At 39.7% G+C, this 25,993-nt stretch overlaps 2 protein-coding genes across 2 annotated transcripts; both read right to left on the bottom strand.

Moving 5' to 3' along the window:
- Window positions 1-8,964: 8,964 nt before the first annotated feature.
- Window positions 8,965-15,995, bottom strand: LOC128366977 (dual specificity testis-specific protein kinase 1-like). Its single transcript, XM_053327737.1, has 6 exons — window positions 15,978-15,995; window positions 12,757-12,878; window positions 11,584-11,700; window positions 10,930-11,020; window positions 10,276-10,359; window positions 8,965-9,093 (listed from the first exon to the last, which is right to left on the bottom strand). The coding sequence occupies exons 1-6, from the start codon at window positions 15,993-15,995 to the stop codon at window positions 8,965-8,967; spliced, it is 561 nt and encodes a 186-aa protein (XP_053183712.1).
- A 2,257-nt stretch (window positions 15,996-18,252) lies between these two features.
- LOC128366976 (dual specificity testis-specific protein kinase 1-like) lies at window positions 18,253-24,368 on the bottom strand. The gene is made up of 7 exons (XM_053327736.1): window positions 24,351-24,368; window positions 22,259-22,380; window positions 21,070-21,186; window positions 20,426-20,516; window positions 19,771-19,854; window positions 18,502-18,588; window positions 18,253-18,363 (listed from the first exon to the last, which is right to left on the bottom strand). The coding sequence occupies exons 1-7, from the start codon at window positions 24,366-24,368 to the stop codon at window positions 18,253-18,255; spliced, it is 630 nt and encodes a 209-aa protein (XP_053183711.1).
- Window positions 24,369-25,993: the final 1,625 nt, after the last annotated feature.

Below are 25,993 nucleotides of genomic sequence, written 5' to 3'. Positions count from 1 at the left end.
GTTGTGTCATGGTTGCTATAGATACATGTTGTGCTACAGTTGCTATAGATACAGGTTGTGTTATGGTTGCTATAGAGACAGGTTGTGTTATGGTTGCTATAGATACAGGTTGTGCTATGTTTGCTACGGATACAGGTTGTGCTATGGTTGCTATAGATACAGGTTTTGTTATGGTTGCTATAGATACAGGTTGTGCTATGGTTGCTATAGATACAGGTTTTGTTATGGTTGCTATAGATACAGGTTGTTCTATGGTTGCTATAGATACAGGTTGTACTATGGTTGCTATAGATACAGATTTTGCTATGGTTGCTATTGATACAGGTTCTGCTATGGTTGCTATAGATACAGGTTGTTCTATGGTTACTATAGATACAGGTTGTGTTATGGTTGCTATAGATACAGGTTGTTCTATGGTTACTATAGATACAGGTTGTGTTATGGTTGCTATAGATACAGGTTTTGTTATGGTTGCTATAGATACAGGTTGTTCTATGGTTGCTATAGATACATGTTGTGCTACAGTTGCTATAGATACAGGTTGTGTTATGGTTGCTATAGAGACAGGTTGTGTTATGGTTGCTATAGATACAGGTTGTGCTATGGTTGCTATAGATACAGGTTTTGTTATGGTTGCTATAGATACAGGTTGTTCTATGGTTGCTATAGATACAGGTTGTACTATGGTTGCTATAGATACAGATTTTGCTATGGTTGCTATTGATACAGGTTGTGCTATGGTTGCTATAGATACAGTTTGTTCTATGGTTGCTATAGATACATGTTGTGCTACAGTTGCTATAGATACAGGTTGTGTTATGGTTGCTATAGATACAGGTTTTGCTATGGTTGTTTTTGATACAGGTTGTGCTATGGTTGCTATAGATACAAGTTGTGTCATGGTTGCTATAGATACAGGTTGTGCTATGGTTGCTATAGATACAGTGAGGTGATGTGTGTATTAATCCATCTTTAGTCTCATTAATGATATTTATCTTAATGTCTCTGTTTATGTTTTATATTTACTATAATGTGCCTTCATCTCTGTGTTCACCATCTCCTCCTTTAACCCTGACACACTGTCTGACCCTAAATTGACCCTTTTATTACATTTAAGAACTGTAGAAACACCCACTACTCATTTCCTCTATGTGATCCTGAATATTCAAACATTGGGGATAAAACACATCATTTTTTAAACTTTTACACTTTTCATGTATTAAAATTTCCAAATTTTACTTGTTTTTGATACAAATTTCAAAAATCAGCTTTCACACACGTTGCTGTATTCTTTATATTCTATAAAATAGTGAGTTTAAATGTCTCTTTTCCCCATAAATAAATAGAATATACTCTTTATTAATGACTGATGGGGTATTTATGAATGTGAATTGGTGCAGACTGATTATGAGTCAGTATATGAACAGTATGTAAAGGGTTAAACTGCTTTATTTAACACTTTTAAGTCATGTTTAAATTTCTTTTTTTATTTTGTGATGTGTAGCTTTTTATATCTTGTTTTGATGAATTTTATGTTTTATATAAAGATTCAAAATAATATCAAGAATAATAAGAATGATGGAGTTAATTTTAATGGATGAAATCGACATAAAACTGGACATTTTTCCCTTTAATATGAATCTCATGTGAAGTTTTGCAGCAGTAAACAAACTTTTTTTTTTATAACATTTTATTGACAATAATAATTCAGTACAAAAGCAGTTATAAATGTACATTACAAAGCAATGAACAGCAGCCAGGGGGGTTATTCAAATAAATCCAGTAAATAAAGACATACATTATATGTTTTGACAGCTTTCTTAAGGATGTATTGTTCAGTTTCCCTTTGAAATTCCAAAAAACAGCTTTGAGTGACTAAATTTAGCTTTGTGTATATGATATTTTCCTAGTATTATTATTAGATTCATGACATACACTTCTTTCTGTTTTTTACTTTTGACATCATGGACACCAAAATGTACTTTTTGATGTCCATTGAATAAATCTTCAATGTGACATGACATACTACTTCTCTCCAGAAGGTGGCAGTGGAGTGACAGTAACAGAACAGGTGCATCACAGTTTCAGGCTCAGACTCACACAGAGAACAGTTCACACATAAATCTTTGCAGGGTAGTATCTATCAATCAGTTTATAAGACACTTCTCTCACTTTGTCTGTAATTAAGTATCTGTATGTTAGGTTCCATACATGGATCCAGTTCAAACCATCAACCATATTAGACCAGTACTGAACAACAGATGGGGTAGTGGTGATATCTGATGAGATGAAGCATATATGACCCACTGGTGTTAATGTGGGGTCTAAAGAGAGACAAACTAGCGTTCCAGCACCTCTTAATAGAGTTAGGATACCAGAGGGAACGGCATCCTAATTGCAAATTCATTTGGGGTAACAGGAACACCGTATGTTTGAAGGAATTATAAGATAGTAATTTAGCAGATTTCCCACTCTCACTTCAGTCTACTTCCCGCCATTGAAGAGGAAACGTGTCACAGGAAGAGATGAGTGATGTCACAGTTCAGAGCGGGGTTATTATAGTTCACTCAAGCTAAACCCCACTAATCATTTTTTGTCAAATTTGTCAATATACCTTGGCAGGTAACAGGTACTATCCCTGATGGAGACGCAGAGAACACACTGAGTAGAGTCGAGTCAAGTCGAGCTTGAACTGTGTCGTGGAAAAGCGCCAAATGTGTGACGATGAATGAACCAGAGTCTGAGCTTCTGAGTTTGAGATGAATGGCCAGAGGTGGAAGAAGGAAGTCTGGATTTAATATGATGATCAAAGGACAGAGTGGAGTCAAACAGGATGCTAATGCGAGGGTGAGGGAAAGGTTGCCGATGTGCAGAGTGGATAGTTTAGGAAGGGAGGATTTGGAACCAATGAACACTACTTCAGTTTTAGAGGAGTTAAGTTATTGTGCATCCACGTTTACACAATAAGTCCTGTTGCCTGATTTTGTGGTCCATTACAACAGTTTGACACAGAGCATTTCTAAACAAACTGGTCAAACTCAGTCATGAGTAGCAAGAAAGAAGAAGTGGAGAAGTGGAGGTTAGATGTTGTTAGCTTTTAGAAAATATCAATCATATGTGACTTTGAGCTATGAGCCAAATATAACAGCATGTAAGCACAAATCACAATGCCAGTAACTGCACTAAGACCCTGAGCTGTATTAGACTCAGACCACCACCCATTAAACACACGTGTCTTATGACCAAGAAGTGAGTCTACACAGGAAGTAGTTTGGTTTCTAGCAGTGTGATGATGATAAAGATAGAGAGGCGAGAGCTTTTCTTTCTCTTTTAAGTCAGAAATAAAAAAGTTATCACAGTATCAAAAAACCCTCTGATCCTGCAATCTCAATATTCAGGTAGACGATATCAGTTACATGTTTATGTTCTCTTGAATTTACTTTTGAGTGTTTTCATAGATTTCTGCGTCATGTTGATGGTGTACTGAGGAGACAGTTTGGTAGACATCATTTGTTGGCTGCTGAAGGCTTGTGTAGAGCTCATCTGGGTCATTGTGCTCCTATAAAAACAGATTATGTTGAACTCTGGTTGAAACACGGAGTCATTAGTGAAACATCTGCTTTTCAAGGTTCAAACACACTAAAACACTCTGATCAGAAAGTACATGACTCACCAACGGCCTGGGAGTTTCACACGCAGGTAATCCAGATGTATCTGTTCTTGAACTGTTTCTTTAAATAAGATCAAATATCAGAGTTAGTGACACACACCAAATACACACACATACACACACACACATACACACACACACACACAGGTAGAAACCAGGCGGGGAGCTCTGGTCCTCTGAAATGAGGCCAACCAGGAAGTAACTTAGAGCTGCATTCTATCAAAAGGCCACCAGGGGGCGACCGTCTCTATACAAGTCAATGGAGAAGTAACTTAGAACTGCATTCTATCAAAAGGCCACCAGGAGGCGACCGTCTCTATACAAGTCAATGGAGAAGTAACTTAGAGCTGCATTCTATCAAAAGGCCACCAGGGGGCGACCGTCTCTATACAAGTCAATGGAGAATTCACCAACTTCTCACTTGATTTCTAACCTCAGTAAACGTTTTCAAAATGTGTTTATGGTCTCAATCACTAGTTTAAAGCCTTCTTCAATGCAGTCTGATGTTCATTTGGGACATTTTGGCCTCTCTGATTTTATATGTGACGATAAAGCAGGGTATGCATTAGGGCGTGGCTACGTCCAAAACAGTCACAAACGTTTTCATTTCAAAAAATTGCAACTTTCATTGTTACATTTCCACCCTTCCATTATTTTCATTTCCAACTTGAAAAATCTCTTGAAATGATTTCCTCATTTCAGGTTGATTTATTTGTGTAGATGCTCCATGCAGCAATCAGTCTGCTGATGATCAAACATGAGCTTATGCATCCTCCGCTCCTTCATATCTAGGATGCTCCACATTTACTCCTGACTGCAACCACTGCTCACCCCTCCCTCCACCATTTACAAGAAAAGGCAGCATTTCTTTCCAACTGCATGATGAACTACACTACACATGTGTTCCCCCTATGGACAGAAAATAGAACTGCATTTGTTCTGTTACTAAAATGTTCTCTGTCACTATAAACAGAATTGTGTCCAGACTGAGAGCTTATGAGTGTGACCCGTCTGATGTTGTGTGATGATGAGGTTTCATAAATGAGCTCTTAACCAGAGTGGGGTTCACTTTCACTGCAGTCAGATCCATTTTAAAGGGAGACAGTCTATGGCTCTGTAAATCTACTTCCCAACAGGTTTTATGTCAAACACTAATCAGACTGGCCACACCTCATTTGGGTGCAAGTGCATTTGTTACATAAACAATGTGGGGGGCGGATGTATATCATAGACTATACCGTCAACTTCTGGCAAAACTACTTTCTGTGACCTAGTTTATTTACTCCAAACCAGTTGTTTGGAGTAAATTGTCTGAGTGTATGTTGGGCAGTGACACACACTACTGTCTGTATCAGTAATTAGTAATTATTGCTTCCTTGTCATTGGCAGATGTTACATAAACAATGTGCCAGCAGCTGTGCCATGTCAAATGTCATGATTCATACAGGAATAGATTGTTGATAAAGTATACACATATATAACTGGCATGAGATCCTTTACAGAAAAACACTAATCAGCCTGGCTACACCTCATTTGGGTGCAACTGCATTTGCTATTTAAACAAAGTGTATCATAGACTACACTGCCTTCTGATCATTTCTGGTAAAAATACTAGACTAGACTAAATTGATGGACATTCTTTTCATTTCAAAAGTTTGATTTAAATGTACTTGGCATTAGATGGAGACACAGCCAGTGTGTTAGAACTACTTGAAAGCAGACCAAACTTTGTCATTTTCTGGTCATGACACTCTGCACCAGCTACATTTTAAATCATAAAATATGTGTAACCTTGATATGTGTGTCACAAGTTTTTTTTGACAACATTAAACACAAATACATGGAAAAGCATACTCTGGGAGGCAGTGTGACTATGATATGAGTGACTCAACCTTGCTGAGCTGTACTGCTTTAGGTTAGTAAAACTAATCTAATAGGAGAGCATGTGCAGAAAGTACTTATAATACAGTATGAGCAAGATTAAGTATTAAACAGACTTTCCCTTTGTTCAATAGTATCAGTCATAATATACTAAATATGCCCAGTCTGGTCTTATTGAATGGTTGACGTGTTAATGTTAATATTAAGGAAAATACATGTGAACTCAACTCATTAGACATACATGCATACAGTAGAAAACACAAACTGTAATTAAACTTAATCACATGACTCTTTCAGACTACAATAAGTGAAGAACTAAAAGATTTCTGAAATATCTCTACACAGTGCATTCAGGGAAATACATTTATATAGTAACTGACTGATCATGTTTTAGAATAAAGTGAATGTAATGAGCTTAATGAACACACAGTAGCAGATTTATTAGTCAATATGTCATTATTAGACAGTGGACAAGAAGGTTTTGAATATGCCAACAATATATTATGAAACTAATAATAAATTAGATATTATGATTGAAGTTTAAATTGATCTACTGATGTAATGAACAATGGAAAATGATTTCACTGAACTGATTATTGGATTATAAAAGAAAATGGATCATATGTTTCAGCATGAGGTCTAGATGACTTTTCATAGCTTCCCTTCAACCTTTGTCTTTCCTCTACAACTTCTCTGTCAAGCTTCTCTGTTAGTGAATCAAAGAAAAGTTATAATACAAACAAGTAAAGCAGAGTGACCATACAGAAGTAATCAATACATACTGATGGAAATATTAATGTACCCAATTTACTCACTAGGTGGCACCACATCAAAGTTAATCACCCATTAGAAGTGAGTGAGTTTAAAGCATTATTACCATGAATGACTCTTAACATTTTCAAAAATACATGTTAAGAGGAAAAGAAGACATGAGAACTGTGATATGATGATTTAGTTTTACTAATTTACAGTAGAGTTCTACCTCAACAAATACAATGAGCTAAATCATTCATTTAGATCAATGAGTGTGTAGGGACTTCTGGAGAGTTCCTCTCTAGATGAACTACCTCAATATAGAAACACTGATTGTTCTTCTTACTTCTTAAACAATCCTAAAGCCCCCTTGCCAATGTTTCCTATTCCTTCACCTACCCCCTTGCCAATGTTTACTATTCCTTCACCTACCCCCTTGCCAATGTTTACTAATCCTTCACCTAGCTGTTTAAAACCTTTTAGGAAAGGATTGATGTCCTCAGCATTCTTTCTGGCCTCCTCTTCATATCTTTGCTGCAACATTTCTCTTTCCTCTTTCAGCTCTCTGTCACGCTGTTCCTTCATGTTTGCTATCTCCCTTTCTCTCTCCTCTCTCTCTCTCTTTCTCTCTGTCTCTCTCTCCTCCCTCTCCCTCTTCTTCTCCTCATTCATCTCCTCCTTATCCCTCTTCCTTTCCTCCTCTCTCTCCTTCCTCTCCCTCTCTCTCTCAGCCTGGAGTCGGGCATGCATTCTCTCCATCTGTTTCTCATATTTTTCCTGTATTTTCCTCTCCAGTTCTTCTTGTTTTCTGCGTATTTCTTCTTCTTTTTCTTTGAGGGTGCGTTGTTTCTCCTCTTCGATTTTCCTCTCAGCGTCTTGGAACATCTGGTTGGTGTAGTGGCTTCCTCCGTTCTTCTGGACTATGTTTCTGATCTTCTGGAGCAGCTCAGTGACCTGAGCTCCATCTTTCAGCTCATTATTGAAGACATGATACTGGCCGTTACATCTGGCTACAAGTTCCTGTATGTCTGAACTTTCACCCAAGAACTCTTCAATAGGGGTACCTTTAAGAAGATCACCACCAGTAAAGAGCACCATGCTGTATCTGTCTGCAGCCTGACCAAAGATTTCTTGAATCTTCTGCACCGTCTTCATTTCTTCTTCAGTGTATCTTCCCAGTCTGATGACCACCAGGAAGACATGGGGTCCAGGAGCAGCATAAGTGATGCACTGGGTCACATCTTTAGTTGTTCTATCCATGCCAAACCTGGTGTCAAACAAGCCTGGGGTGTCAATAACAGCAACCTGTTGTCCAAACACCTCACCTCTGTCCTTAGAACAGTCTACAGTCATAGACTTAGCACTGAACTTTGATTCAAAGCACTTTCTTCCCAGAATGGTGTTTCCAGAGGCACTCTTTCCAATTCCAGTCTTCCCCACCATCACAATCCTCAGCTCCTTATTATTGGTTCTGTCAGATCCTGTGTAGAAGAATGTGTAAAGATGTAAAAATCAGGTTGTATCTATTCTCAGAAGTAATTTGTACTTAATGCAACTTAAACATGAATGTAAGAAAAGAAAAATCTTTTCATCTGCATTGAAAGACAAATAAGGAGCTGGGGGATTGTGAATCAATTAATGTCTTCTACAAACCAACGGTTTTTACAGTGTGGGAAATTGACAACCTTTCTTTTGCAGAACTTTTCCAAGATCCCATAAACCTGTCTGGCTGGCATGATCTAGTCATGACCATTTACAGGAAGAGGCAACAGTTCATTAAACCTGTCGTTTTTGTTGGCCTGAATTTTAGAACTATACTGTCATTTTTTCTAATGAGGACGAGTTTGTTTCTGTAACATCATGTAGCAGCCAATAATGTAATAATATGATAACGTCATAACATACCAATAACATAATAACATTTCTTGACCAATAACGTAACAACTTTTTGCCATTAATGTGATAAGTTATTATGTTATTGGCTAATAACCTTTACTAATGTAATAACTGGAGCTGATAACGTAATAATATACTAATATCAACTTTAAGTTTTATTTATTGGATATGAAGTTTCACACATCCATTGAACATAGTCTTACTATTGTCTGAGACCTGACCAATACATACAAAACGCCCTACACGCTCTCTGTCTCTATGTCTCTCTCTCTCTCGGTCTCTCTCAGTTCAGGCTGTTCTACCAACTATATGTCAATAGTAGTGTTAGTCTGTCTACATACAACTACTGTATATCACATGTTCTGATTCAGCAGTGATCACTGTTATACCAACATATTATACCAACATGTAATAATTGTACTGTGACTTACCAAAGTTGCTAGTCATGTTTGGGTTCAAGAATGCAGAGTTGATGCTGCAGCTGAAGTAGATGAAGTAGTTGAAGACAAAGAGTTCAGAGTGTGTCTACTGCAGCTCCTTAAAAGCTTCTTTATGCACTAAACCACTCCCACAAGCTACTCTAGTGTCACAATGAAAGTGAAATTAAATACAGTACCACCTCTCTCCATTTCTAGAAAGTCCCTCCATTTACTGTAAACCTCAAACCTTGCACTCCATCTCTCTTTCACTTACAAGAAATGGCAAACTGCAGACAATGGGCTTCATTCAGTGCGTACACACAAAAATCTGTACTTAAACCATTCCTACGAATGTTTGACATAATAACAGTCATGAGTTACACTTACATTACAGCAGGTGACAGCGAGGCTTAAGAACGCTGGTGGACAATCACCAACCATGTTCTCAAATGTCTCCACATCCAGACCAAAGTCCTACACACACACACACACACACACACACACACACACACACACACACACACACACACACACACACACACACCAGTAACATCAAGTATAAATAAACATATAGGCTTTAAACAAGTGTTGCACTTTATACAGTTATTCAGTTCATTCTTATGTTACAATAGGACTTCTTTCAAAGCTTTGTTTGATGTTTTAAATTGACACAACAAGGGGGGGCTAGCGAGCAGGCGATGGAGTAGGCAGCACAAGCAACATGCTCTGCTGAATTTCGGCTAAAAGTTCTTTTTTTAGGCACCTTACACCAACAGAAAACTAAGACACATCGTTCTGAGCTAAGTCTTTTTCAGTATATCATTTTTGTTGTGAAGCCGCAGCACGAATGGCCTACAATTTGCGAAAATACGAGTTCACCGGGGGAGCCAATGCGGCTGGGCCCAAAGCCTCATGCCCGAGTGAGTCACCACCCAGGTGCAACACACCTGAGCCTGATGACCAAATGGATGTCGCGGACCTGAAAGCAGAAATCCTCACGGATTTGAAAATGGACATAGCTATGCTGCTCAGGTCGGAACTCAAGACTGCTCTGGCCGAAGACTTTGAAAACATTAAACACGAGCTGCAGGCAGTAAAGCCGGAGCTAGCAAACAACACCGCAGCGATTCGCTCCGACGTGGAGACGATGAAAACAACAGTGGCACACATGGAGCAGGGGCTTTCATCATGCTCAGATGACGTGACTACATTGCAAACAAAAGTGGGTAAACTCGAGACAGAGGTCGGCAATCTACGGGAGAAATGTCTTGATATCGAGAAGCCAAGATGGTAAACCCCGTGTCATCGTAGCGAAAGTCCACTACTACCAAGACTGCGCTGACATCCTCCGCCGCGCCAGGGAGTCCGGACTGCTCCGGTTCAAAGGGACCGACATCTCCATCTTCCCGGACTAGCCCCGAGCGTCGTGCAGGCCAGATCCGCCTTCAGCGAGGTGAGACGACAACTTCGTGGACGCGATGGTGTTAAATACGGTCTTCTCTATCCAGCACGGCTTCGGATCAATACATAAATGATGTAGAATACATCATCTAATTTGAAGATGACGTATGAGTGGCAGATCGTGAGATGGGATTACTGGTTGACAGTTACCCCCCTCCCACACACACACACACACACACACACACACACACCTACCTCTGTCCTGGGTAAGAAATCAGGATCAGCTTCAATCCGGGCAATGATCTCACACAGGATGATGCCGTATGCAAATACATCCACCTGAGCAGAGGACAGGAAGTGATGTCAGTTCTATCCTGGTTGTGTGTGTGTGTGTGTGTGTGTGTGTGTGTGTTACCTCTGACTGAGCACACACAGGTTGGAGCTCCAACATGATTTATTTATGTTACAAGTATAGAACTAAATGTAACACAGCACAGTTTATGTTCTGTGTGGAGAGAATTTAAACACAATTATAAGCTTGGGGGTAAAATACTGTTCAAATACTGTACTGTTGGTCCTCTGCAGTCTGCTGCTTTAATATCTACATTCTTCATCTGACTGGGAGTGAGTGGAATGGAACACACCTTGGAAACTATGAACATCCTGGTGATATTCAAGTGTGTTTACTTTAGTGGTAGAGCAGTTTAAATGTTTATATAATTACAGTATAAGAACAATATGTACTCAGTCAGTTAGACAGCAGTATACATCTTAAGTCTGCATGTACTACTGGTCACACAGGACTGTACTGAAATGGTTAAGGGTGTGTTTAGAGGTGTTATTTCTTCTTTCACAATATTAAAGTGTTGTTTTAATATTGCAGAAGACAATAAAAAGAAACAGTTTTACCTTCTCATCGTACAGCTCTCCTCTCAGAACTTCAGGAGCCATCCAATAGGGAGAGCCCACGATGGCCAGAGGCTGCTTCTCTGCACCATCACTGTGAAGAATGACACCAGTGAGAATTAGCTTTGATATTAATTATAATGTTAGACACACTCCATTATTGACTTATCATACAATCATGTAATTATCAACATCATCATATCTACATATGGACTTCTTGTACGATACTGTATGATATTGTATGATACCGTTTATTGCCATTATTTTTGAGACAATATATCAGCTGATTAAAGCAGTTATAGAGACAGGCCTGCTTCATTAGGTAGAAATAGGACACAATGTACAATCCAATTCATTAGGATCCCCATTAGCTTTGTTAACAACAAACAATACATGAAATCACAGTATCAGTAAAGTAAAAAGGGTAAAACAAGCCGAATAGAAAGATCAGAAAAATGAATGTATAATTATACTGCATGATATTATATATTATATATTTAGGTAGGGGAGGGTAGGGTAAACTTTATTGAGCCTATGGTGACATTCAAAATGGACACAACAGTATTCTTGAATAAGTGATAACAAATAAAATCAAATAAAACAATACTAACTAAAACAATAGTGATGTAGAGTAGAGTGTGGATTCTCCCCACTGACCTGTAATCTGGGATCTTCTCTGCCAGGCCGAAGTCTCCCACCACAGCAGTGAACGCACCGTTGTCACAGTGAACCAGACAGTTCTGCACAGTAAAACAGTCAGTAAGTAGGTTACATCTACAAACACCTTAAAACACATCAAATACAAATAAACACATTTATTTGGTGAGACGTGAGCTGGTTCAATCATTCTGTAACATGAGCAGGAACATTGTCTGAAACAGTGGTGTCAAACATACGGCCCGCAGCCATATCTGGCCCACTGGATAGTAGGAAAAGTCATTTCAGTTTATCAATATAACACACTGCTATTCTCTCTGATTGTTGCTTGCTGTTCATAGTCAAGGCTTCTGATCTTCTCACTGACGTCCAACTCAAGATAATTGGCTTGTTAGTGGCCATGGCTGCAAAGCTTCAGTGTTGTATGTATATCATTTATAGGTTATTATGTAATGGTGATGGTGCAGATCAAGACCACCTCTTGAGGTCTCGATCCAGTCCATTTGGTGCAGACCTGAGTGTGATTGTTGCATTCTGACCGACCCAAACGAACTGAAACAAGGAGTAAAACTAACTACGGTTCAATTAAAGTGCACTAAATGCTGTTGGTGGCATTTAGGCATATTAGGGCATTTTACAACAACAAAGGCTCTTACATTTAACACCATGATATTTTCAGCTTGTTTCCTGTTATTCATTTGCTTCGAGCCTCCTGTTTCCTGATTCGGTTGATAGGAGGCCAGATGTATCTAAGCAACAGTAAAACATACAGACCTTCGTAACTGTAGTACGTAAGAGGGAGCACATAACGCCCATCCTGGCATCCCTCCACTGGCTACCTGAGCACTTTAGAGTCCATTTTAAGATTCTTTTATTTGTTTTTAAATCTTTAAATGGACTGGCCCCGCTCTACCTCTCTGAGCTCCTTCACCCCCACGCTCCTGCTCGGTGCCTCAGGTCAGCTGATCTGCTGCTCCTGGAGGTACCGAGGTCATTAATGTGTTTAGAAGAAAATGTTTGAATTCACTTTACACAGTCTTTAAGAAAAGTGAGAATATCATGCCATAATAGTGAAAATTACTGATCTAATCTCATTCAGTACTATAACAGCTTCAGGCAGCCTTATATGTTTAAAGTGTTTTTTAGATGCACAGTGTATACAAAGTGTCCTACCTGAGAATGTTGGGGTGGCAAAGTCTGTTCATGAGCTGCTCTTCTCGTAGCATGTTAGCTTTGTTGCTGGCCAGCGTGTTCATTTTCAGTGCCATCACCTGACCTGTGATGCGATGCTGCACCTGGAAAACAACCAGGAAGGAGGTGAAAGATGAGAGTTGCATCTACTGATAACTATTAACACAGTCCAGATAAAATGAAGCATGGCAAGTACCAAAGTATCTGATTTATATACATATTATGCACCAACTCTGATTCCATATGAGCAGGCCCACATGGAATATACGCCAGCAGAATTCCGATGACACCTCCACAGATTTTCCGTAGATTTTGTAAACGATTTTTAATCCTGTGTACCTGTGTTAATTGCTTTTTTAAAATCTCTTATTGTATTCCAAATATAAGTAATACAATCAGTATCAGTATTTTTACATAATTATGTCTTTTCCTGTAAAATGTGTACAATATTCAAATGTTTGCTCATAATGTATTCATAGGCATTTAGAAAAATTCAGCCAATCAAACGTGACCACACTGGACATTAAACTGCACGTCACTATTTGTGGGTGGTGGTAGCTAACAGAGCAATATAGAGAGATAGATAGGAAGAGATGTGTGTTTGGATATCAGAACAATGTGACTGAGTTTTAACTCATTGAACAGTTTTGTTATATGATTTTATATGCCAAAAAAAAAAAAAAACATTCTGCAAAATTCAGCAGATTTTCATTCTGGAAAATAAATAAATAATTAAAAAAGATGAACAACAAGATTCCTTCCTGGGAACACCATGCTGTTTTTATTTACTGGTTGCAGTGGGTTAGTAAGCTAGAGCAGCTCTGAGTGCAGCATTAGTGTCACACTACATGAACATGCTTGTGTGTGTCTGGACCGTTCATTGACTGGTCTTTTTTTTTTTGCCTGCAAAGTTCAGCCAGTGTCTGGACCCGTAGGTGATCTGTGTGTTTGTTGGCGTGTGTGTATATACAGTATGTGTGTGTATGTGTGTATATGTGTGTATAATGATAGCATGGTACTAATTGGCTTTCTGGATTTCCCATCACCCCTCCTGATCTGCGCAAATCCATTTGGCCATTACTGAGCAGCAGACAGGAGGCACACACACACACACACACAGACACACACACATACACACGCTCACGCACACGCACACACACACATACACACATACAGAGCACAGAGCATAGCGTTAACAGGCAAACAGACAGCTGAGTTTATCTTTAATAATGAACATAATAATCATTGATTAGTGCCAATTCAGTCAGTGGATCCAACACTGCTCTGTCTCAACACACTAGTTACGATGGTTTGGATGCAACTACATCCAAAGTAGGAGGGAGTTAGAAGCTCCGCCTCTAATTGATACGATACCTGACCTGTCAAGAGTTCATGAGTATCTTTATACATTTAAAAATCAATCCTATATAGGCATCATAGACATAGGCAGCCAATGTGATGATTCTTGTTGTTGAATTCTGTACAAGCTGCAGCCTATCAGTGGTTTTTCTGTAGTCTGAATAAAGTGTTTTATAATAATACAGGCAAGAATATTCAGAAGCATGAGTAGGACTGAGTATCATTTAAAAAATGACAATACCAGCACCAGTACCCACAGTACCCTTAAAGTGATACTGATACCAACTGAGTACTTCATTCAGTATGGAGTTTATTCCCTATCTTAATTCAAGAGCATATTAAATGGATTTGAGAGCAGTATTTATTGATTTCATGCTCAGATTTTGTGATATTTTCTCTCAAAACTCTGCTCTTGCACTCAAATTTGCTCCCTTGCACTCGCTTACAACGCTGCTCGCACAGATTTTCTGCGCTCACACTCGAGTTCTTCCTCTCGCACTCAAGTAGTTTGTGCTCACGGATCTCTGCTCTGCTCTCGGATTTTTTGTGGATCAAAGCTGTCAACCAATAGAAGGCCAGCTAGTATTGACCAATCAGACTGTCCCTGTTTGTTTATGGGTGCGTTCACCGTTCTTGGACCTTTCTAACCTGTTCAAACACAAAACAATCATCTGTGTCATATAACACACTTGTTTATTTTCACATCAGCAGTAAATGATCAACATTATCATTCATTTGGAGTCATGACACCGGTGACTGTACGTCCAATATTCACTCTCTTTTCTCTTTGTTTTTGCTCTCTAACAACTCCTGAGGGAAATATTCAGTTCTGTAGCTGCTAAATTCTCCTCAAACATAATTAACAGCTCAATATTTTGGGGTTTTGTAGAGTGGATTTTTAGAGCTTTCTCTCTTAAAACAGCGGAGCACTGACAGTGAACCAAAAGCATAAACCAAAACACTGACCAACAGTGGTCCAAAACATGAAAGAAACCACATTTATTACAGCACCGGAGGTCAGGAGTGTATAAACCCGGTTGAAAGAGTGCCCACCCGTATGCAACGCTCCTCGAAGAACAGCGAACGCACCCGTAAACAAACAGGGACAGTCTGATTGGTCAATACTAGCCGGCCTTCTATTGGTTGACAGCTTTGATCCACAAAAAATCCGAGAGCAGAGCAGAGATCCGTGAGCACAAACTACTTGAGTGCGAGAGGAAGAACTCGAGTGTGAGCGCAGGAAATCTGTGCGAGCAGCGTTGTAACCGAGTGCAAGGGAGCAAATTTGAGTGCGAGAGCAGAGTTTTGAGAGAAAATATCACAAAATCTGAGCATGAAATCAATAAATACTGCTCTCAAATCCATTTAATATGCTCTTGAATTAAGATAGGGAATAAACTCCATAATTCAGTACCCATTACATATTTTGTGCACTTGTAACAGGCGAGTAGTATAGTCACACTTTTTTGAGTTTAGATGACATCTTGTCACATATCGCATTAAATTGAAGAATGCTTGCGTTGATTAGCTACAAGCAAGTCCACATTCAACCATTTTCTGAGTGTAAAAAGGATCGTTTGGTGGTATCGTTTTGACGTTTTGATACTATTAGAGTCCTGTTCCCATTAAGGAAGTTCCAGGTAAAAAATGCAGGAGGCGGGAACTTTACAGGAACATCCTCTCACTCAGTCCTCTCAGCTGTTGTGTCTCCATTGCAGAGTAGGACCTTGATAGGACCCACTGGACTCTGGTGATGACCTAATCATTCTGCAACAGTTTGAGTACACCCAATCAGCACCTCAAGCCCCACCTAGGAATTTTTCGGGGCCACAATGAGTACATACCCCGAGGCAGAGACTCATTTTGCCCCTTCAAAAGTTCCAGGAGATTGACCTTCAGGGGTGGTTCCTGCTATGGAGACGTGCCAACGGTCACGTCCCCGTAAAATTACCCTGAAGTTCCTGCAGTGGAAACAGCCCTTTGGTATTGGTTGATTTTGGTCGATACCTTATAGGTATCAAGTACTGATAACCAACCCTAAGCATGAGTCATCTTTTTGGCATCGTTCAGTAAGGTAGTGTCTAACTTGAGCAATTTCATTTCTAGAAAGTCCCTCCATTTACTGTAAACCTCAAACCTTGCACTCCATCTCTCTTTCACTTACAAGAAATGGCAGAAGAACTGCAGACAATGGGCTTCATTCAGTGCGTACACACAAAAATCTGTACTTAAACCATGCCTACGAATGTTTGACGCACAAATCTGCGATTCATCAATATGTTCTTACTTAAATTTGTCTATACTCAGCAAACAAATGTCCTCAGACCATAATACGCACAAATGATGGCAGGGCTGTAGTGCTCTATATGCCTTAATGATGGTAAGTTAAAACACCTTATTACAAAATGTACACTGAATACATTTGTGAGATATTTCATTTTCCTAAAATCTTCATTTTTCTGACGCAAATGACACACACACACACACACACACACACACACACACACACACACACACACACACACACACACACACATTAAATCATTAACTTATTTATTTGTGAGGTCATTTGATAACTGTTCGTGTTTCATTAATGTTTTCTATTGCATCATCTGGGCTTACAAATTATATTCTTAGCCTAATTAATTCACTTTTGCAAGCAGCAATGCTATTTTCATTTAAATAAAAGTTTGTTTTGGTTGAATTGCACTCGTTAATTACAAAAGATACAAGAAATTACAGTTGTTGGTGGATATCATCACATTCTCCCTCATTCCTTGAACAATTCCTCTTTATGATAACTGTCCAATAATTGCTGCCAGTCTCTCATCCTGAGCTGTCAGATCTGGTGCTCCTTGTCTTCCTCCTGTTTGCCTATTTTTGTCTGGTTTATGGTTTTACTTGTGCCACTGTCCGACCCTCAGGGGACACAGTATTCACTGCTTCAGTTATTGCAGCATTAACATCGTCATTCTGGAGGACACTCTACAGTAAAGTGTGCCTTTTCTGGCTTCCACCTCTGACTCAATTATTTCAATTTCTGCTGTTGTGAAATTCTTCTGATTGTAACCTTTTGGGTCATCTCTAATAACTCAACTTCTTTCAACTTCTCTGTTCAGCACAGTGCTCTCTTCATGATGCACCAAACCGATGTCCTTACAGTATATAGAGAAATAGAGGCGTGGCAGTATGCTGATTGTAGATAGCAGACACGCGCCTGTCAACGAATGATTCTAATTCACTAACATACGCACGATGCTAAGAACAAAATTGGCCAGTATGCACGTGTCATGAATCCAGCAGTGATTTTTCACAAGCCCTTATTTTGTGCGTGGAGTAAGAACATTTCTGCGTACGTATTTGTGAATGAGGCCGATGGCCTGCTACAATTGCCACTAAATTAATTGGTGCTTGTTATTTATGAGTTTTTTTTCATTATGACACTTTAAATGATAGAAATGTGATCACCTGTCACCTTTGAGGAAGTGTCTCCTGCCTTTCAGCAGTTTTGCCAACTGTCAGCCAATAAGTTCCTATTAGCAGAGTAGTCGAATCATTCTTGGATTCTTACCTGTATTTGTGCTTGATTTTCACTCTTCTTGTATAATTTTGATGTTTCACACAATGTAACTCTGCTGGTGTGGGGGCAGTATTAGATGTAACAAGGATATATGACAATAATTAGGATTTATTTTGCTATTTGTAGATTTTGTGAAAAATTAAATTAGATTCTTGTCAGAATTTTCATCAGAGGGACACTTTTTTCCCCCCGCAGGGACAAATACTTCTGGCCCAGATCATATTTCATGTCCTCTGCTTTATCATCTGTTCGTGAGGCCCTTTTTTAAAAAGGGGCTCTGGGTTATATTTAGTTTCAGGACCTTCACTGTTTCAGTTTTGTTCTCAGTGATGCACACTCCTCAGCTCATGTGTGTGAAATATGAAAAGAGAAAAGTCTGGACAGTGGTTATCAGTGGTTACATCACATCTGTACAGTTACTGTAAAATGACATGCACCCTCTGGATCATCAGAATCAAAGGTATAAAAAGTATCAAATCTACAAGTGACTATACTCAGAAATATGTGCTTTTAATTTAATGAAGTCAATAGAAAATCTTTTATTTGATCTTTTTACCAAGTGCAATGGACTTCTCTTCCTCTTCTCCTCTCTCCATGCTCTCCAGTGTGAAGACAATGTCAGAGAAGGAGGGGCGCCTCTCTGCACTCATCTGAAAAGAACATCATTCTAATTATTCTAATTCAATCATGAAACCTCAGAGAGATCCAACAGTTCATGATGATGTCAAAGAAGAGTGAAACTGTGTGAAACCCTGACTAACATAATAACAGTCATGAGTTACACTTACATTACAGCAGGTGACGGCGAGGCTTAAGAACGCTGGTGGACAATCACCAACCATGTTCTCAAATGTCTCCACATCCAGACCAAAGTCCTACACACACACACACACACACACACACACACACACACACACACACACACACACACACACACACACACACCAGTAACATCAAGTATAAATAAACATATAGGCTTTAAACAAGTGTTGCACTTTATACAGTTATTCAGTTCATTCTTATGTTACAATAGGACTTCTTTCAAAGCTTTGTTTGATGTTTTAAATTGACACAACAAGGGGGGGCTAGCGAGCAGGCGATGGAGTAGGCAGCACAAGCAACATGCTCTGCTGAATTTCGGCTAAAAGTTCTTTTTTTAGGCACCTTACACCAACAGAAAACTAAGACACATCGTTCTGAGCTAAGTCTTTTTCAGTATATCATTTTTGTTGTGAAGCCGCAGCACGAATGGCCTACAATTTGCGAAAATACGAGTTCACCGGGGGAGCCAATGCGGCTGGGCCCAAAGCCTCATGCCCGAGTGAGTCACCACCCAGGTGCAACACACCTGAGCCTGATGACCAAATGGATGTCGCGGACCTGAAAGCAGAAATCCTCACGGATTTGAAAATGGACATAGCTATGCTGCTCAGGTCGGAACTCAAGACTGCTCTGGCCGAAGACTTTGAAAACATTAAACACGAGCTGCAGGCAGTAAAGCCGGAGCTAGCAAACAACACCGCAGCGATTCGCTCCGACGTGGAGACGATGAAAACAACAGTGGCACACATGGAGCAGGGGCTTTCATCATGCTCAGATGACGTGACTACATTGCAAACAAAAGTGGGTAAACTCGAGACAGAGGTCGGCAATCTACGGGAGAAATGTCTTGATATCGAGAAGCCAAGATGGTAAACCCCGTGTCATCGTAGCGAAAGTCCACTACTACCAAGACTGCGCTGACATCCTCCGCCGCGCCAGGGAGTCCGGACTGCTCCGGTTCAAAGGGACCGACATCTCCATCTTCCCGGACTAGCCCCGAGCGTCGTGCAGGCCAGATCCGCCTTCAGCGAGGTGAGACGACAACTTCGTGGACGCGATGGTGTTAAATACGGTCTTCTCTATCCAGCACGGCTTCGGATCAATACATAAATGATGTAGAATACATCATCTAATTTGAAGATGACGTATGAGTGGCAGATCGTGAGATGGGATTACTGGTTGACAGTTACCCCCCTCCCACACACACACACACACACACACACACACACACCTACCTCTGTCCTGGGTAAGAAATCAGGATCAGCTTCAATCCGGGCAATGATCTCACACAGGATGATGCCGTATGCAAATACATCCACCTGAGCAGAGGACAGGAAGTGATGTCAGTTCTATCCTGGTTGTGTGTGTGTGTGTGTGTGTGTGTGTGTGTGTTACCTCTGACTGAGCACACACAGGTTGGAGCTCCAACATGATTTATTTATGTTACAAGTATAGAACTAAATGTAACACAGCACAGTTTATGTTCTGTGTGGAGAGAATTTAAACACAATTATAAGCTTGGGGGTAAAATACTGTTCAAATACTGTACTGTTGGTCCTCTGCAGTCTGCTGCTTTAATATCTACATTCTTCATCTGACTGGGAGTGAGTGGAATGGAACACACCTTGGAAACTATGAACATCCTGGTGATATTCAAGTGTGTTTACTTTAGTGGTAGAGCAGTTTAAATGTTTATATAATTACAGTATAAGAACAATATGTACTCAGTCAGTTAGACAGCAGTATACATCTTAAGTCTGCATGTACTACTGGTCACACAGGACTGTACTGAAATGGTTAAGGGTGTGTTTAGAGGTGTTATTTCTTCTTTCACAATATTAAAGTGTTGTTTTAATATTGCAGAAGACAATAAAAAGAAAACAGTTTTACCTTCTCATCGTACAGCTCTCCTCTCAGAACTTCAGGAGCCATCCAATAGGGAGAGCCCACGATGGCCAGAGGCTGCTTCTCTGCACCATCACTGTGAAGAATGACACCAGTGAGAATTAGCTTTGATATTAATTATAATGTTAGACACACTCCATTATTGACTTATCATACAATCATGTAATTATCAACATCATCATATCTACATATGGACTTCTTGTACGATACTGTATGATACCGTTTATTGCCATTATTTTTGAGACAATATATCAGCTGATTAAAGCAGTTATAGAGACAGGCCTGCTTCATTAGGTAGAAATAGGACACAATGTACAATCCAATTCATTAGGATCCCCATTAGCTTTGTTAACAACAAACAATACATGAAATCACAGTATCAGTAAAGTAAAAAGGGTAAAACAAGCCGAATAGAAAGATCAGAAAAATAAATGTATAATTATACTGCATGATATTATATATTATATATTTAGGTAGGGGAGGGTAGGGTAAACTTTATTAAGCCTACGGTGACATTCAAAATGGACACAACAGTATTCTTGAATAAGTGATAACAAATAAAATCAAATAAAACAATACTAACTAAAACAATAGTGATGTAGAGTAGAGTGTGGATTCTCCCCACTGACCTGTAATCTGGGATCTTCTCTGCCAGGCCGAAGTCTCCCACCACAGCAGTGAACGCACCGTTGTCACAGCGAACCAGACAGTTCTGCACAGTAAAACAGTCAGTAAGTAGGTTACATCTACAAACACCTTAAAACACATCAAATACAAATAAACACATTTATTTGGTGAGACGTGAGCTGGTTCAATCATTCTGTAACATGAGCAGGAACACTGTCTGACACACTGGTGTCAAACATACGGTCCACGGCCATATCTGGCCCACTGGATAGTAGGAAAAGTCATTTCAGTTTATCAATATAACACACTGCTATTCTCTCTGATTGTTGCTTGCTGTTCATAGTCAAGGCTTCTGATCTTCTCACTGACGTCCAACTCAAGATAATTGGCTTGTTAGTGGCCATGGCTGCAAAGCTTCAGTGTTGTATGTATATCATTTATAGGTTATTATGTAATGGTGATGGTGCAGATCAAGACCACCTCTTGAGGTCTCGATCCAGTCCATTTGGTGCAGACCTGAGTGTGATTGTTGCATTCTGACCGACCCAAACGAACTGAAACAAGGAGTAAAACTAACTACGGTTCAATTAAAGTGCACTAAATGCTGTTGGTGGCATTTAGGCATATTAGGGCATTTTCACAACAACAAAGGCTCTTACATTTAACTCTTAACTTTCTAACACCATGATATTTTCAGCTTGTTTCCTGTTATTCATTTGCTTCGAGCCTCCTGTTTCCTGATTCGGTTGCTAGGAGGCCAGATGTATCTAAGCAACAGTAAAACATACAGACCTTCGTAACTGGAGTACGTAAGAGGGAGCACATAACGCCCATCCTGGCCTCCCTCCACTGGCTACCTGAGCACTTTAGAGTCCATTTTAAGATTCTTTTATTTGTTTTTAAATCTTTCAATGGTCTGGCCCCGCTCTACCTCTCTGAGCTCCTTCACCCCCACGCTCCTGCTCGGTGCCTCAGGTCAGCTGATCTGCTGCTCCTGGAGGTACCGAGGTCATTAATGTGTTTAGAAGAAAATGTTTGAATTCACTTTACACAGTCTTTAAGAAAAGTGAGAATATCATGCCATAATAGTGAAAATTACTGATCTAATCTCATTCAGTACTATAACAGCTTCAGGCAGCCTTATATGTTTAAAGTGTTTTTTAGATGCACAATGTATACAAAGTGTCCTACCTGAGAATGTTGGGGTGGCAAAGTCTGTTCATGAGCTGCTCTTCTCGTAGCATGTTAGCTTTGTTGCTGGCCAGCGTGTTCATTTTCAGTGCCATCACCTGACCTGTGATGCGATGCTGCACCTGGAAAACAACCAGGAAGGAGGTGAAAGATGAGAGTTGCATCTACTGATAACTATTAACACAGTCCAGATAAAATGAAGCATGGCAAGTACCAAAGTATCTGATTTATATACATATTATGCACCAACTCTGATTCCATATGAGCAGGCCCACATGGAATATACGCCAGCAGAATTCCGATGACACCTCCACAGATTTTCCGTAGATTTTGTAAACGATTTTTAATCCTGTGTACCTGTGTTAATTGCTTTTTTTTAATCTCTTATTGTATTCCAAATATAAGTAATACAATCAGTATCAGTATTTTTACATAATTATGTCTTTTCCTGTAAAATGTGTACAATATTCAAATGTTTGCTCATAATGTATTCATAGGCATTTAGAAAAATTCAGCCAATCAAACGTGACCACACTGGACATTAAACTGCACGTCACTATTTGTGGGTGGTGGTAGCTAACAGAGCAATATAGAGAGATAGATAGGAAGAGATGTGTGTTTGGATATCAGAACAATGTGACTGAGTTTTAACTCATTGAACAGTTTTGTTATATGATTTTATATGCCAAAAAAAAAAAAAAACATTCTGCAAAATTCAGCAGATTTTCATTCTGGAAAATAAATAAATAATTAAAAAAGATGAACAACAAGATTCCTTCCTGGGAACACCATGCTGTTTTTATTTACTGCTTGCAGTGGGTTAGTAAGCTAGAGCAGCTCTGAGTGCAGCATTAGTGTCACACTACATGAACATGCTTGTGTGTGTCTGGACCGTTCATTGACTGGTCTTTTTTTTTTTGCCTGCAAAGTTCAGCCAGTGTCTGGACCCGTAGGTGATCTGTGTGTTTGTTGGCGTGTGTGTATATACAGTATGTGTGTGTATGTGTGTATATGTGTGTATAATGATAGCATGGTACTAATTGGCTTTCTGGATTTCCCATCACCCCTCCTGATCTGCGCAAATCCATTTGGCCATTACTGAGCAGCAGACAGGAGGCACACACACACACACACACACACACACGCTCACGCACACGCACACGCACACACACAGGGCACAGAGCATAGCGTTAACAGGCAAACAGACAGCTGAGTTTATCTTTAATAATGAACATAATAATCATTGATTAGTGCCAATTCAGTCAGTGGATCCAACACTGCTCTGTCTCAACACACTAGTTACGATGGTTTGGATGCAACTACATCCAAAGTAGGAGGGAGTTAGAAGCTCCGCCTCTAATTGATACGATACCTGACCTGTCAAGAGATCATGAGTATCTTTATACATTTAAAAATCAATCCTATATAGGCATCATAGACATAGGCAGCCAATGTGATGATTCTTGTTGTTGAATTCTGTACAAGCTGCAGCCTATCAGTGGTTTTTCTGTAGTCTGAATAAAGTGTGTTATAATAATACAGGCAAGAATATTCAGAAGCATGAGTAGGACTGAGTATCATTTAAAAAATGACAATACCAGCACCAGTACCCACAGTACCCTTAAAGTGATACTGATACCAACTGAGTACTTCATTCAGTACCCATTACATATTTTGTGCACTTGTAACAGGCGAGTAGTATAGTCACACTTTTTTGAGTTTAGATGACATCTTGTCACATATCGCATTAAATTGAAGAATGCTTGTGTTGATTAGCTACAAGTAAGTCCACATTCAACCATTTTCTGAGTGTAAAAAGGATCGTTTGGTGGTATCGTTTTGACGTTTTGATACTACTAGAGTCCTGTTCCCATTAAGGAAGTTCCAGGTAAAAAATGCAGGAGGCGGGAACTTTACAGGAACGTCCTCTCACTCAGTCCTCTCAGCTGTTGTGTCTCCATTGCAGAGTAGGACCTTGATAGGACCCACTGGACTCTGGTGATGACCTAATCATTCTGCAACAGTTTGAGTACACCCAATCAGCACCTCAAGCCCCACCTAGGAATTTTTCGGGGCCACAATGAGTACATACCCGGAGGCAGAGACTCATTTTGCCCCTCCAAAAGTTCCAGGAGATTGTCCTTCAGGGGTGGTTCCTGCTATGGAGACGTGCCAACGGTCACGTCCCCGTAAAATTACCCTGAAGTTCCTGCAGTGGAAACAGCCCTTTGGTATTGGTTGATTTTGGTCGATACCTTATAGGTATCAAGTACTGATAACCAACCCTAAGCATGAGTCATCTTTTTGGCATCGTTCAGTAAGATAGTGTCTAACTTGAGCAATTTCATTTCTAGAAAGTCCCTCCATTTACTGTAAACCTCAAACCTTGCACTCCATCTCTCTTTCACTTACAAGAAATGGCAGAAGAACTGCAGACAATGGGCTTCATTCAGTGCGTACACACAAAAATCTGTACTTAAACCATGCCTACGAATGTTTGACGCACAAATCTGAGATTCATCAATATGTTCTTACTTAAATTTGTCTATACTCAGCAAACAAATGTCCTCAGACCATAATACTCACAAATGATGGCAGGGCTGTAGTGCTCTATATGCCTTAATGATGGTAAGTTAAAACACCTTATTACAAAATGTACACTGAATACATTTGTGAGATATTTCATTTTTCCTAAAATCTTCATTTTTCTGACGCAAATGACACACACACACACACACACACACACACACACACACACACACACACACATTAAATCATTAACTTATTTTTTTGTGAGGTCATTTGATAACTGTTCGTGTTTCATTAATGTTTTCTATTGCATCATCTGGGCTTACAAATTATATTCTTAGCCTAATTAATTCACTTTTGCAAGCAGCAATGCTATTTTCATTTAAATAAAAGTTTGTTTTGGTTGAATTGCACTCGTTAATTACAAAAGATACAAGAAATTACAGTTGTTGGTGGATATCATCACATTCTCCCTCATTCCTTGAACAATTCCTCTTAAGGATAACTGTCCAATAATTGCTGCCAGTCTCTCATCCTGAGCTGTCAGATCTGGTGCTCCTTGTCTTCCTCCTGTTTGCCTATTTTTGTCTGGTTTATGGTTTTACTTGTGCCACTGTCCGACCCTCAGGGGACACAGTATTCACTGCTTCAGTTATTGCAGCATTAACGTCGTCATTCTGGAGGACACTCTACAGTAAAGTGTGCCTTTTCTGGCTTCCACCTCTGACTCAATTATTTCAATTTCTGCTGTTGTGAAATTCTTCTGATTGTAACCTTTTGGGTCATCTCTAATAACTCAACTTCTTTCAACTTCTCTGTTCAGCACAGTGCTCTCTTCATGATGCACCAAACCGATGTCCTTACAGTATATAGAGAAATAGAGGCGTGGCAGTATGCTGATTGTAGATAGCAGACACGCGCCTGTCAACGAATGATTCTAATTCACTAACATACGCACGATGCTAAGAACAAAATTGGCCAGTATGCACGTGTCATGAATCCAGCAGTGATTTTTCACAAGCCCTTATTTTGTGCGTGGAGTAAGAACATTTCTGCGTACGTATTTGTGAATGAGGCCGATGGCCTGCTGCAATTGCCACTAAATTAATTGGTGCTTGTTATTTATGAGTTTTTATTTCACTATGACACTTTAAATGATAGAAATGTGATCACCTGTCACCTTTGAGGAAGTGTCTCCTGCCTTTC

Source organism: Scomber japonicus, chromosome 10 (genome assembly GCF_027409825.1).
Source record: "Scomber japonicus isolate fScoJap1 chromosome 10, fScoJap1.pri, whole genome shotgun sequence".
In the NCBI taxonomy this organism is placed as follows: Eukaryota; Metazoa; Chordata; class Actinopteri; order Scombriformes; family Scombridae; genus Scomber; species Scomber japonicus.
Note: the sequence above shows the minus strand (reverse complement) of the source record. Positions and strands in the feature narration are given on the sequence as shown.

Excerpts from the sequence above, each read along its gene's own strand:
- LOC128366977 (XM_053327737.1), bottom strand. Across the intron at positions 10,360-10,929 it reads GAGAGCTGTACGATGAGAAG|GTGGATGTATTTGCATACGG; the intron begins GTAAAACTGTTT and ends TCCTCTGCTCAG. Across the intron at positions 9,094-10,275 it reads ATTTCTTACCCAGGACAGAG|GACTTTGGTCTGGATGTGGA; the intron begins GTAGGTGTGTGT and ends GTGTGTGTGTAG.
- LOC128366976 (XM_053327736.1), bottom strand. Across the intron at positions 18,589-19,770 it reads ATTTCTTACCCAGGACAGAG|GACTTTGGTCTGGATGTGGA; the intron begins GTAGGTGTGTGT and ends GTGTGTGTGTAG. Across the intron at positions 18,364-18,501 it reads TCGCCGTCACCTGCTGTAAT|ATGAGTGCAGAGAGGCGCCC; the intron begins GTAAGTGTAACT and ends TGTTCTTTTCAG.